This window comes from Acipenser ruthenus, chromosome 15 (genome assembly GCF_902713425.1).
Source record: "Acipenser ruthenus chromosome 15, fAciRut3.2 maternal haplotype, whole genome shotgun sequence".
Taxonomy (NCBI): Eukaryota; Metazoa; Chordata; class Actinopteri; order Acipenseriformes; family Acipenseridae; genus Acipenser; species Acipenser ruthenus.
Genome location: NC_081203.1, coordinates 247,244 through 260,723, shown reverse-complemented (window position 1 = coordinate 260,723; position 13,480 = coordinate 247,244). Strand labels below are relative to the sequence as shown.

The 13,480-nt window shown below is 52.6% G+C and overlaps 2 protein-coding genes across 4 annotated transcripts; both read right to left on the bottom strand.

Moving 5' to 3' along the window:
- Nucleotides 1-532: 532 nt before the first annotated feature.
- LOC117396927 (diphthine methyltransferase) lies at nucleotides 533-6,569 on the bottom strand. Of its 3 annotated transcripts, none has more exons than XM_058986654.1 (10): nucleotides 6,433-6,569; nucleotides 4,139-4,391; nucleotides 3,731-3,864; nucleotides 3,521-3,608; nucleotides 3,312-3,406; nucleotides 2,876-3,045; nucleotides 2,722-2,794; nucleotides 2,226-2,291; nucleotides 1,778-1,950; nucleotides 533-1,525 (listed from the first exon to the last, which is right to left on the bottom strand). In XM_058986654.1, the coding sequence occupies exons 2-10, from the start codon at nucleotides 4,277-4,279 to the stop codon at nucleotides 774-776; spliced, it is 1,692 nt and encodes a 563-aa protein (XP_058842637.1). In that variant the 5' UTR covers nucleotides 4,280-4,391; nucleotides 6,433-6,569; the 3' UTR covers nucleotides 533-773. The 3 variants fall into 3 exon arrangements, with proteins under 3 accessions (XP_058842637.1, XP_058842638.1, XP_058842639.1); XM_058986655.1 differs by having other exon boundaries at nucleotides 6,450-6,569; XM_058986656.1 differs by lacking the exon at nucleotides 4,139-4,391 and having other exon boundaries at nucleotides 6,450-6,568.
- A 2,496-nt stretch (nucleotides 6,570-9,065) lies between these two features.
- Nucleotides 9,066-13,101, bottom strand: LOC117964651 (zinc finger MYND domain-containing protein 19-like). The gene is made up of 6 exons (XM_058986653.1): nucleotides 12,870-13,101; nucleotides 11,016-11,075; nucleotides 10,453-10,559; nucleotides 10,056-10,196; nucleotides 9,452-9,632; nucleotides 9,066-9,226 (listed from the first exon to the last, which is right to left on the bottom strand). Exons 1-6 carry the CDS (start codon nucleotides 12,918-12,920, stop codon nucleotides 9,083-9,085), a joined length of 684 nt encoding a protein of 227 aa, XP_058842636.1. The 5' UTR covers nucleotides 12,921-13,101; the 3' UTR covers nucleotides 9,066-9,082.
- Between the last annotated feature and the right edge of the window lie 379 nt (nucleotides 13,102-13,480).

The following is a 13,480-nucleotide window of genomic DNA, read 5'->3' as shown; positions in this document are numbered from 1 at the left end:
GTCTTCCCTGTCCTGTTTTTTTTTTTTTTTTTTACTGATGTAGGGCTGAACAGAAAACCTAACATGCTGGTTCCTCTCAACACCACCATTGCCAATAGATTACTGATTATCATACACGAGAAGACTTCCAAATGCGCAGGCCCTTCATCCCGTTCCTAGTGGCTGGTCGAACCCCAGTGATTCAGCATCAAGTACATGAAACCAGGCAGCCCATTCCGTCCCCTCACCACTCTCTGTGTGAAGACGTGTGTCCTTCCCTCTGTCCGGAGTCTGTCTCCCTGAAGTTGTGCCCCTGGTCCTGTGTTGCCCCTAGGGTATTGGTTAGGGTTAACCAAGACGCAGATTTACAAAGTAACCCATGAAACGACCGTGGAAATACACCCGGTACAGTGCAGAGCACAAGGACCAGTCGTTCACATCGGCATGCCCTTTACAAAGCAGACACTTCACTCTGGACCTTGCAACGCAATGAGAGCTTCCTGGAACTGTGCTCTGTGTTTTACTACACTGTGTAAAATCAAATACCAATGCATTTATTAAGATCCTTTTTATTATGACAATTTGAACGTGGCGGTCACACAGCACCACACAACTTTGATTAGTCTTATTATTGTTTCAATCGCATGAGTTCATACAAAATGACTGGAAAAGCTCTTTGAAACTGCAGCCAGGGCTCAGTTCAGGTGAAATATTTCACTCCCAGCTGCACTTTCTGTAACCCCTGTCAGTAAACCTGACCTGGGAATGTGTATCTTCATCAGCCCCAGTGCTGGTCAGGCGGGGCTGCAGTCCCACCTCCACACATGCAGCACGTGGTCGTAGAAGGAGCACGTGGCCAGCAGGCTGCTCTCCGTGGGGGGGCTGCTGCTCTGGGAGCGCGGGGCTGGGGTGAGGGGCTCGGGGCGGTAGCGCCCCTGCACGTCTTCCAGAGCCGTGTCGAAGCTGGCCGTCGGGGACTCGTAATGAATCTGCAGGTAACCCTCCCCCTCCGCAGGGGCGGGGCCAGCCAGCCCCTCCCCTTCCCCCTCCGCAGGGGCGGGGCCAGCCAGCCCCTCACCCTCCCCCTCCGCAGGGGCGGGGCCAGCCAGCCCCTCCCCTTCCCCCTCCGCAGGGGCGGGGCCAGCCAGCCCCTCCCCTTCCCCCTCCGCAGGGGCGGGGCCAGCCAGCCCCTCACCTTCCCCCTCCGCAGGGGCGGGGCCAGCCAGCCCCTCACCTTCCCCCTCCGCAGGGGCAGGGCCAGCCAGCCCCTCCCCTTCCCCCTCCACAGCGCCGGGGCCAGCCAGCCCCTCCCCTTCCCCCTCCGCAGGGGCAGGGCCAGCCAGCCCCTCACCTTCCCCCTCCGCAGGGGCAGGGCCAGCCAGCCCCTCACCTTCCCACTCCGCAGGGGCGGGGTCAGCCAGCCCCTCCCCTTCCTCCTCCGCAGGGGCGGGGCCAGCCAGGCTCAGCCTCGACCAATCAGCACCGTACGCCAGGGAGTTGTGAAGGATGTACGAGGAGATGATTTCACTCTCTTCAGAGCTGCCGTCTGAAAGAAACACACAGGGAGGGGCTTGAGGCACACGAGCAATCGAGCGCTTGTTCAAATACAGCGGAGAGGAGGAAGCTGACCACATGGATCCAACCCCGTCTGTACATTTTAAACCGTGTTGCACATGAGAACGTTCCACACACGTCCCTTGTGTCTTAAGGGGTTAAGGGGGCGTTCGTTATTCTAGTATTCCGGTCGCCTCTTCCAGATCGAAGCACCCCAGCAGAGCTGGCCTGACTCCTCTCTTACCCAGCACCGCCCTGCAGTCCAGGATGTGGAAGTCGTTGTGCATGCAGGCCGCCAGCAGCAGAGGCTCATGGGAAGGGTGCCACTTGAGCCTCCACACCCCGCCCCGCACGTGTGTGTCGGCCAGCGGCTGCTTCATGTGCCGAGAGTCCCACAGGAGCACGTGCTCATCATAGCTAGAAGGGGAGGAGAGGGAGGCAGGGGCTCCGGTCAAACAGCAAGCACATTTAACACAGGAGCAAGCTGCATGAGCCCACAGATCACCAGCTCTTACTCCATTCAGAGACGCTGATCAACAAACACGCTGGAACTCACTGCAAGAGGTCTTCACTTTAATGAACAAGCAAGTAACCGAATCTAACATAGCAAGCTTTAAGAAATGACCCCACTGCAACCTGCTAGGCCATGTGAACAGTACTATGCAGTGTTCAGTATGAGTGAAGCTCCCTACCTCCCAGTAGCCAGGACGTGCTCTCTGTGAGGGTTACTCTGGATGCTGCAGACGCCCATCGAGTGCCTGGAGACACAGAGACACAGTGAGACAGAGAGACAGACACAGAGACACACAGACGCAGCAAGTGAAGACAGACAGAGACCTGCAACACAACACAGCACCTCCCTACAGCAATGTGGAGAGGATCAGCATGCATGTTTGTGGTCCAGTGGCTGTGTGGTCCAGTGGTTAAAGAAAAGGGCTTGTAACTAGGAGGTCCCCAGTTCAAATCCCACTTCAGCCACTGACTCATTGTGTGACCCTGAGCAAGTCACTTCACCTCCTTGTGCTCCGTCTTTCGGATGAGACGTAATTGTAAGTGACTCTGCAGCTGATGCATCGTTCACACACCCTCATCTCTGTAACTCGCCTTGGATAAAGGCGCCTGCTAAATAAACAAATAACAGCTGGTTCCTGTAATGTCATCTTGGAGGGATCTGTGACTCTTGCTCACCTCCTGCTGGTGAAGATTGGGCACGAGGAGCCCGTCCTCACATCCCAGCCCTTCAGACGACAGTCATCACCCCCTGGACAGACAGAGACGCACAGAGTTAATACAGAGAGCCGCGGCGATATCGTCCATTAGCAATGCAGTCAGGCAGCGTCACCTGAGTACAGCACATCACTGTTCCAGTAGTCAAAGGCTGCGATCCAGGCCTCGAACTCGTGTCCCTTCCACTGGGAGAGCAGGTGGAGCGAGGCAGCTGAGCCACAGAGAGACAGCAGGCTGACACAGCCCTTCGAGTCACTGCAGACAACCTTCACTGAGGAGGCAGAGCTGAAGGGAAGACACACAGAGATATATACAGAGATATATATACAGTTATACACACAGATTTATATATACAGATTTATATATACAGATTTATATATACAGAGTTATATACAGAGATATATATACTGAGTTTTATTCACACACACATACTGAGGCACTTGGCCTTTGTATTTTGGAGTGAGGTCCCTTTTGGAAGGGGTGAAGCTCAGTCTGTCTGTCTGTCTGTCTGTCTGTCTGTCTGTCTGTCTGTCTGTCTGTTTCTTCCTTACCTTTCCCCCCGCCCCGTGGACCAGTCCAGAGACAGAGCCAGCCTATCAGGACCCAGATCCAGGCTGGAGACCGCCTCCAGGGCACAGCCAGATTTCTATTGGAGAGAAAACATGGTGAGGGCGGGGCTTGAGCCAGGAGATAAAATCCAACCCAAAACCAAAACCCCCCTGGTGTTTAGGACAGCCCCCTCCCCTCCCTCTCGCCTCACCTCGCTGCCCGTCAGCTGCTGCAGCTCCAGCGCTCCCCTGGCATTCGCAATGCCCAGGAGAGGGCGCTCTGACACCGGCACGTGGCACCTGGGAGAGGAAGGGCAGAGAAGAGGAGCATCAGAAAATGAAACGAGAGGCGGCTCCTGGGGTGTGATTCACGATCCTCTCAACAGCACCGCCGATAGATCAGTGCTCTGCCAGTCCCTCACCACTTCATATCCAGGATGGCAGGGGCGTCGGCCCTCTGCAGCTCCATCAGGGGGGCAGCGCAGCCCTCCTCGGTGCTGAATCGGTACAGGTAGAGCCGGCCCACTCGGAGGGGGGGCTCAGACTCCCCCCCAGCCTGGGAGACAGAAGAGAGCGAGGTGAAGGATGACAGCATACCGCTCAAAACAGAGTGAATCTGTAGCACAGGAAACAAAACCTGGAGCGCATCACAGCGCCATGCAGCCGGACTTTACTGTAGTGAGCTCTGAGATCGGGGAGACAAGGGTTCAGGCCCCTGCACGGCACACCAGCCAGGGAGACTCGGGGGTTGATCCAACAACGCTGCCTCAGCCCAGGTCTCCTGGATCCTGAGACCCCACAGAAGGAGCTGTGCTTCACGAGGAGCTCACCTTGTCAGAGGGTCTCTGCAGCTGGTAGGTGCCGCAGGCGAGGAGGGAGTGCCAGCCAGGCACAGGGCACCACTCCACAGCGTCCGCACTGAACTCCGTGTCCACCACCTGCAGGGTCCGGGTGCGAGAGCGGGCTGCCATGGCGACGGGGAGCAAGCGGCATGCTGGTCCAACTGCAACGAGGGCTGGCTGGCTGGCACACGAGGTCACACAGACCCACAGCACCTCTCTCTGTGAAATCACACACACACCACTGCAGCATTGCGGAGGTGAAGGTTACATATAATGAAGTCTAACCAATGTGCTTCATTAACAAGATAAAAACATCTGGAGATATACAGGCTGGGTAACAACCACGTCCCCGAACTCCCTACGTCTAACCCATATATCTATATATCTATATCTGTATCTACACTCACACACACACTCGTTCATATCGCGCTGTTCCGCTCGGCTTTTATATCATGAATGAAATCATTGGAATGTTTTTGAAGTGGTTTTAACTTTCTTGTAAATCGGAATAACGTTCGGTTTTGACCACGGCGCTACTTCATGTGCAAACTGCAGCAGCATTAATAAATACCTGCGCTACAAAAGCGAGAACAGAGCGCACGAGTTTGCAATAATGAAAATAAAAAATAACTCTTTCATTTCTTTGGTATGGAGGACACTAGCTTTCAAGCACAGAACCAGCTGTCGATGTAAAGTCAGACTCACTCTGGAGAAAAAGTTTCAGTTCAAAGTGTGCTGCCTGTACCGTGCAATGCGTGTTCTTTACTGTGAAGCACAGAATACACACCCAGCGTGCTCTGTCTGAATTATAAGAGACCTGCCTTGTGAATGCGTGTTCTTTACTGTGCATCACAGAATACACACCCAGCGTGCTCTGTCTGAATTATAAGAGACCTGCCTTGTGAATGCGTGTTCTTTACTGTGAAGCACAGATACACACCCAGCGTGCTCTGTCTGAATTATAAGGGACCTGCCTTGTGAATGCGTGTTCTTTACTGTGAAGCACAGATACACACCCAGCGTGCTCTGTCTGAATTATAAGGGACCTGCCTTGTGAATGCGTGTTCTTTACTGTGCATCACAGAATACACAGCCAGCGTGCTCTGTCTGAATTATAAGAGACCTGCCTTGTGAATGCGTGTTCTTTACTGTGCATCACAGAATACACACCCAGCGTGCTCTGTCTGAATTATAAGAGACCTGCCTTGTGAATGCGTGTTCTTTACTGTGCATCACAGAATACACACCCAGCGTGCTCTGTCTGAATTATAAGGAACCTGCCTTGTGAATGCGTGTTCTTTACTGTGCATCACAGAATACACACCCAGCGTGCTCTGTCTGAATTATAAGAGACCTGCCTTGTGAATGCGTGTTCTTTACTGTGAAGCACAGAATACACACCCAGCGTGCTCTGTCTGAATTATAAGAGACCTGCCTTGTGAATGCGTGTTCTTTACTGTGAATCACAGAATACACAGCCAGCGTGCTCTGTCTGAATTATAAGAGACCTGCCTTGTGAATGCGTGTTCTTTACTGTGAAGCACAGAATACACACCCAGCGTGCTCTGTCTGAATTATAAGAGACCTGCCTTGTGAATGCGTGTTCTTTACTGTGCATCACAGAATACACACCCAGCGTGCTCTGTCTGAATTATAAGAGACCTGCCTTGTGAATGCGTGTTCTTTACTGTGCATCACAGAATACACACCCAGCGTGCTCTGTCTGAATTATAAGAGACCTGCCTTGTGAATGCGTGTTCTTTACTGTGCATCACAGAATACACACCCAGCGTGCTCTGTCTGAATTATAAGAGACCTGCCTTGTGAATGCGTGTTCTTTACTGTGCATCACAGAATACACAGCCAGCGTGCTCTGTCTGAATTATAAGAGACCTGCCTTGTGAATGCGTGTTCTTTACTGTGCATCACAGAATACAAACCCAGCGTGCTCTGTCTGAATTATAAGAGACCTGCCTTGTGAATGCGTGTTCTTTACTGTGCATCACAGAATACACAGCCAGCGTGCTCTGTCTGAATTATAAGAGACCTGCCTTGTGAATGCGTGTTCTTTACTGTGCATCACAGAATACAAACCCAGCGTGCTCTGTCTGAATTATAAGAGACCTGCCTTGTGAATGCGTGTTCTTTACTGTGCATCACAGAATACACAGCCAGCGTGCTCTGTCTGAATTATAAGAGACCTGCCTTGTGAATGCGTGTTCTTTACTGTGCATCACAGAATACACACCCAGCGTGCTCTGTCTGAATTATAAGAGACCTGCCTTGTGATCGTACTCACGTGCTGCACCTCACACACTCCCCAGCGCTGCTGTGAACTCTGCCGGGACTCGCACTGTGCAGGAGCACGTCCGGGTCAGCGATCCAGCCCACTCACCCCAAAACCAACACGTCATCTGATTAAAACTCACGCATGCGTGCGGGTGTATTCATTCTGACGGTACTTATGCTGCATGGAGGCACTCACCTGCCCTCTGGTGGTCATCCTGAAGCACTACAGGCCACAGTACAGTGACACGACCCCATGAATCAGGCAGCTGGGACAGGACTGGCCCGCATTCGGTTATGAAACTTCATTCAATTCAGTGACAACCGTTTCTCTTTCAACGCCTCAGCAAAAAACAACGTTTGTCACTGAACTGGCCGAGTTTCTTTCACTGTGTCTAAAAGCACCGTCACGTGTGTAACAGCTCTGGATGGAAAGCCGGGATCTTAAAGAGAGGAGCGAGTGGCAGGACAAGGACCAGCAGCCGGGAATGTAGACCTTTAATAAAGAGTCCCTTTAAAATCCCCCGCAACCCCAGGATTCTTCCCATGCAAACGAACACGGAATAAAGAGCCAGGCAGCAGAATCAAAGTGAACACATTTTATTCAGTTCTGTCTGCGAGTGTCTGTACATTTCTATTATATTACACAAGAAGAATCACAAGCCACTTCTCTGTTAAAGGCGGGACACAGAGCCCATAGCACCAGGTTTGAGGTCCCACCCCTTCACTCACCCATGAGAGGCTTTCCTGCAGGCAACACAAGCACCCTGTGGACCAGACTTGCGAAGCGGTCAGAATCAAGAGCAAATTCAATTCAACACACTTCAGAAAAACAAGTCTTTGAGCTGAGCTCCGCTTCACTCAGGGCTGCCCGGATCACAGGCTTGAGCAGGAGCCCCCTGCGAACGAGACACACGCTGGAACCGGGGATCCAGCGCCAAGCAAACCACAGCACTCAGCATCACACCGAAGAGACGCACCTTTCTCTCCTCTCAGTCTATGTGATTATTAACTAGCTGAAGCTTTTCGGACTTCTCAAAGGATGGTCTTGGACATAAAATGGAAAGCCAAACAGCTGTTAAAATGCAGTTTTAATAAACAGCCGGCGTGCTCAGAAATTAAAATCCAGCTCAAACCCGCTACATCGCAGAGCTAAACAAAACCAAAAAAAGAGATCCATTTTCAATTTGAACTTATTTCTCAAGTGCTGCACCTCGGGCTGTAGTGGATGCTTACAGAGTCAGTATTAGAAGTGACGGATCAGGCTGATCGATGCCTCCTGTCTTTCAGTCACACTCTGTTGGCGTTCTCCGGAGAGAGGCCCCTCTCGTCAGTGTTACTGATCTGGTAAATACAAGACTACACAGCGTCTGGGTTCAACAGCACAGTGTGGGCGGAGTGTCACCGCGCAGGACTGAGATCTCTGAACCAATCAGGAGAGCCGGTTTAATCATGTGCTTGCGAGGGCGGAGGATTGATCATCATGTAAGAAAGGAAACGTTACAGATTCCACAGATGAACGCACCCCCCTGATCTGTGCAGTGTGCGTGCGTGTGCGTGCGTGCGTGGGGGTGATACAGTAAGAGATCTCCTGTCTAAAAGCCTCCTCTCTGCTCATCACAAACACAATCGCTGCTTTTTCTTCGAAGTAGATTTTTTTCTGGTGGGATTCCCACTCCTCCCTTTATCATGTGTTTATCCTCCCCGAACTGGACATACTGTTAACATGAAAACAAACACACTGTACATGAAATTACAAAATATATATTAACATATAAATACTGTCGAGGGATTCCCGTCGGAAGCGAGTCAAACCCTCGCCACTAATTCCAATTTTCTTTGTATGCGTGAACAATATTTTACAAAAAAAAGATAAGGAACAGGAAGAGCCCCCCCCCCCCCCAATCCACTGTCCGCCCCGCCCCGCCCCAATCTTCTCTCATAGACCCTGCTCGGAAGGTCTACAAAAGTTCTGCAGTTTTTTTTCCAAAAAAAAAAAAAAAAAAAAAAAAAAGGCGATTTGTTGGGTTCTTTTTTCAGTGCTGAAGGGGACTTTAGTGATCCGGTCCACATCGTCATTGTTCAAACTAAAAAAAAAATAATCAAACTGAAGTTGTTTGGAATGAAGGTTTCCGCTGCACAGCAGTCTGAGCCGCTCCAGCCTTCAATCTGAGCTGCGTTTCCATCTGACAAAAACAGCGCTGTCCCTTTCCAGCAGCACCACCAGAACCGCACCAAGACGGGCACAAGATCCAGTGTGCTGGGAGCGAGGGACTGGCTGAGCCTCCACACACAGGAGCACAGAGCAACGCGCCGCACTGGACAGGAGGGAGCCATCCATCGGAAGACAGGCTGATGAGACGGAGACGAGACGCGCGCGGCCTGCTTGCTCCGCTGATCCACGTGTCTGTGAATATCTGCTCAGAGTTCCAGGGAGTGTCACTGCTCTGTGCGTGCAGCCCGGTATCACTGTGCAGGAGGAAACACAAAGAGAGACACACAAACCTGCACTGTGCAAGTCCGCTCTCGTCATCACAGTAAAAAAAAACAAAAAAACCTGCAGACGGAACTCTACATCCACCCCCGACCCCCGACCCCCGACCCCCCTCCCCTCCAGCTCTCCCCCCCCCCCTCTCTCCGGGTGCATCACCGCTCCGGCTCCATGTCCAGATGGGGCGCTCTCTTCCGCTCCCTGCACTGCTTCTTGTGGGCCGGCCAGTCCTTCTGCTGGCACTGGGAGCCGCAGTACCGTGCCACCTGGCAGCGGCCACAGATGTTGAACTCCCGGAGCTGCAGGGGTGGGAGAGAGACGGAGAGGGAGGGGGAGGGGGAGGGAGGGAGTGGGAGAGGGAGACGGAGAGGGAGAGGGAGAGGGAGAGGGAGAGGGAGACGGAGAGGGAGAGGGAGGGGGAGAGGGAGAGGGAGAGGGGGGGAGAGTCGTCAGTCACGCGGTGCAGCGAGCGAATCAGGACTCCTGCTCCTCCTCTCACAGTGCAGTCAGTGTGTAGGACTCACTCTGTTCTCAATCATGTTGCAGGGTGGGTAGTGGCACTCATAGTAGCTGCAGGCGCACTCCTCCTCCTCTATCACCTCTCCATTGGCGTTGTAGTAGCGCGTGCGGCTCAGCTCCAGGTACTGCTCCTCTACCGGGTCTGCTGGTACCTGCTGGATCGCCAGCCAGTACAGGCTCTGCTCCCTGGAGAGAGAGAGACGCGGGGGTCAGAGACAACCACACACACACACCTCCACAACCAGAGACAGAGAGACAGAGAGAGACACACACACACACACACACACACACACACACACACCTCCACAACCAGAGACAGGAGAGACAGAGAGACAAGGACACCCACACACACCCCTCCACAACCAGAGACAGAGAGACAGAGAGACAAGGACACCCACACTGACACAACACAACACAACCAGAGACAGGGGAGACAGAGAGACAAGGACACCCACACTGACACAACACAACACAACCAGAGACAGGGGAGACAGAGAGACAAGGACACACACACTCTGACACACACAACACACACTCTGACACACACACTACACACTGACACACAACACACACACACACAACACTACACACTGACACACACATACACACCTCTGTTTGCTCGACACGTCCTCCGGCTTCGTCTTCCAGCCCGCAGGGACGAGGCGCAGGTTGTCCAGTCTGTTATCCACCGTCACAGAGTTCATGTGGACCACCTGGAAACTGGGGGCGATGCCTCCCCTGTGCTTCTCCCTGAGGACAGACACACAGACACACAGACAGCGTCAACACAAGCCACTCCTCAAGACACACCTCAGGCAGACTCTCAGGCACGACTCGTGCGATGCAGGGATGGAAACACGACTCCCGTTGCACAGCAGATTCTCTCCCAGTTTAATGAGACACACTGGGGCTGATCAAGCCCGTAGTAAAACCTGGACTGGGTGACACTGCTGTGCAGCAGGACTGTTTCCCTGGGAAGCAGCAGCAGCTCCAGTCAGGCTCTCACCAGAGCAGGTGGTGCAGCGGGCGTCCGGCCCACCTCCCCTTGCTGATATCGAAGGCGTAGGCGAAGATCTTTGCCCCGTTCCCGTCTGCGTCCACCTCCATGCGGGCCTGCAGACCCAACGAGACACACACAACACCACTGAGCATGTACTGTCACATCACAAACTGGGAATGCGACTCCCGCTGCACAGCACTTCAATCCAGCCCAGGTTTTACTGCCAGTTTAGCAAGGCACCCCTGAGCTTGTTACCTGTACACTGTGGCTAACCAAGCTCCTGGTAAAACCTGGACTGGGTGAAACTGCCAGGAAACGGGAGTCTTCTGTACAAGAACACATGCAAACCACAGAATCCCAATTCAAAATCGATTCAACCTGCTGCTGCAACACAATCACGTTTCCTGTGGGCTTTCCGTGCCATGCCAGTAAAAAGTCTCCCAACAGGTGCTGCAACAGTGAGTCTTACTCCTGCCTGTATTACCGGTTTCACTAATAACACAGCCCGCTCCGGACGCACAGAGGGGATGCGCCTGGTGGAAACAGACATGCATGAGAGGCAGGCTTACCTCGAATGCAAAGTTCTCAACAAGAGGAATGTCCTGTTCATCTATCAGCGTGTATTTAGTCTGGGGGAGGAGAAATAGACATTATTACATGGAAGGAAAGAAAGAAAGAAAGAAAGAAAGAAAGAAAGAAAGAAAGAAAGAAAGAAAGAAAGAAAGAAAGAAAGAAAGGAGAAAAGCGATTTGAGAAAGGCGAGAAATGGAGCCTCCCTTCAGCCCATGCCATGCATGGCAGGCGTCACTGAACACACAGGCCACAGTGGAGCTGAGAGGACTGTGTGGAGCTCGTACAGAAACCACACGCAGAACAGCTGAACTCCACTCTCAAGAACCTGTGCAGGGCCACAGGGAGGGGACCCCTGCACTGCTAATCCCACACTTCAACACAATGGGTTCAGCGCACGCGGTTTTAATTCTCTTACATGAACAGATATTACAGGAACGGGATCACAGGAATGTAAGCTTTAAGAGAGAACAATAAAGATGTGATTGAAAAGGGAATAAAGTTGCCATCGCTGAGCAGTCAACGTGTGGAATGTGATCGAGATCCCTGCTTCATTATATTCGAATGCAATTACCAACAGCAACACAGAGACAGAGGGACAGGGACAGACACACACAGACAGAGGGACAGGGACAGAGGGACAGAGACAGAGGGACAGGGACAGAGACAGAGGGACAGAGACAGACACACAGAGACAGAGGCAGACAGAGACAGACACACAGACAGAGGGACAGGGACAGAGGGACAGAGACAGAGGGACAGAGACAGAAACACAGAGACAGAGGGACAGAGACAGAGGGACAGAGACAGACACACGGAGACAGAGGGACAGAGACAGAGGGACAGAGGCAGACAGAGATAGTGACAGCCAGAGACAGACACACAGACAGAGATAGAGACAGACAGACAGACAGAGATAGAGACAGACAGACAGACAGAGATAGAGACAGCCAGAGACAGACACACAGACAGACAGACAGACAGACAGACAGACAGACAGACAGACAGAGATAGAGACAGCCAGAGACAGACACACAGACAGAGATAGAGATAGACAGACAGACAGACAGAGATAGAGACAGACAGACAGACAGAGATAGAGACACACACACACACAGAGACAGACACACACACACACACACACACAGAGACAGACACACACACAGACAGAGAAACACACACACAGACAGACAGAAACACACACACCCCTATTCTGTACGTGTAAAACAACACAAGACGCTTCGAAATCTCAGGGAAATCAAAACAAAAGCAGCCCTCCCCGGCACCACGACGCGCAATACAGACGGGTTTATATTAAAACAAATCAAATCAAATGGCGGTTTGCCGTTCCTCGCCTCACGATCACATGGCAGACTGACTGACTAGACAGACTACCGGCTCCCTTCCCCTTCATATTAACAATGTGAAGAATTAAAACGCCAGCACACGTCATCGCTGCACGTACGCTGAATATAACAACCATCTCTGGAACAGCGGGGTGAACGCGCCGCCTTGTGTGTTGTTTTAATTGCAAGCGTTTTATGATTTCGTCGGAACTGGTGCTTCCTCCTCTCGCCTCGCTGTGTATTCATCTCTACATTCAACACGCCTGCTGGCCCGCTGTTTTAATACGCCGATCTCTCTATCCAGGACAGCGAGGTACGATATTTGCATTGGAAACACATTCGTTTTTTCTACACGCATCTGTCACATACACACATCTAGCTCTCTATCTTTTTTTTTTTTTTTGGATCATCACATATCCGCCTCGTTGTCTCTTTCCTCCCCGGCGACAGCCCCACATGGTAACCCTGGTCTGAAGTACCCAAGCCCCGCACCACGCCGCTCCTCACCTTGCCGGCGACCCGGCCGAGCCGGACGATTCCCAGCTTGAAATCCGACATGGAGCCGGCGAACACCAAACACAGTCAACCCCGCAGATATGGTTATTTGACAGTTATCGGCCGCCCCCCTCTGTCCCTATCGGGGTGCTGCCTGCCAGTTCGGGTCGGGTCAGCTCGCACACCCGACACACCGCCACAAGCCGGAAAGAAGAGGAGGAGGGTCCCGCAGCCAACCCGCCGCCACTCCGACCAATCAGCGGCGAGACAGGGCACAGCCAGCCAATCCCCGAGGCCAACCTGGCCATGACATCATTAAAAACGAAGCAGTGACACACACCCCGTGACGAGCGAGTTCGACGGATCCAGCCAATCACCGTGGGGGTTCTCTGGGAAACCCTGCCCCGCTTAACCAGAATCGTCACTCCGTTCGATAACGATGACGTACATTTCGCGCGAAATCGTCAGAGCTCCTGGGAAGCTTCGGCCGCTGGAATTCAAAGCGGGTGAGCAGGGTTGCCAGACCGGGGGGGGGGGGGGGGAACAGGGGGGCATATTTTTTTATAGCTAAAAAAAAGGGGACGGGCTCTGTAGTGAGCGCCGTAGTACTTTCACAAAGTCTT

Coding starts and splice junctions, on each gene's coding strand:
- LOC117396927 (XM_058986654.1), bottom strand. CDS start 4,279: ATGGCAGCCCGCTCTCGCACCCGGACCCTGCAGGTGGTGGACACGGAG. Junction 3,046..3,311: donor TCCACGGGGCGGGGGGAAAG/GTAAGGAAGAAA, acceptor TCTTCCCTTCAG/CTCTGCCTCCTCAGTGAAGG. Junction 2,292..2,721: donor CCAATCTTCACCAGCAGGAG/GTGAGCAAGAGT, acceptor CTGTGTCTCCAG/GCACTCGATGGGCGTCTGCA.
- LOC117964651 (XM_058986653.1), bottom strand. CDS start 12,920: ATGTCGGATTTCAAGCTGGGAATCGTCCGGCTCGGCCGGGTCGCCGGC. Junction 11,076..12,869: donor TCGGCCGGGTCGCCGGCAAG/GTGAGGAGCGGC, acceptor CTCCTCCCCCAG/ACTAAATACACGCTGATAGA. Junction 9,227..9,451: donor GCAACATGATTGAGAACAGA/GTGAGTCCTACA, acceptor CCACCCCTGCAG/CTCCGGGAGTTCAACATCTG.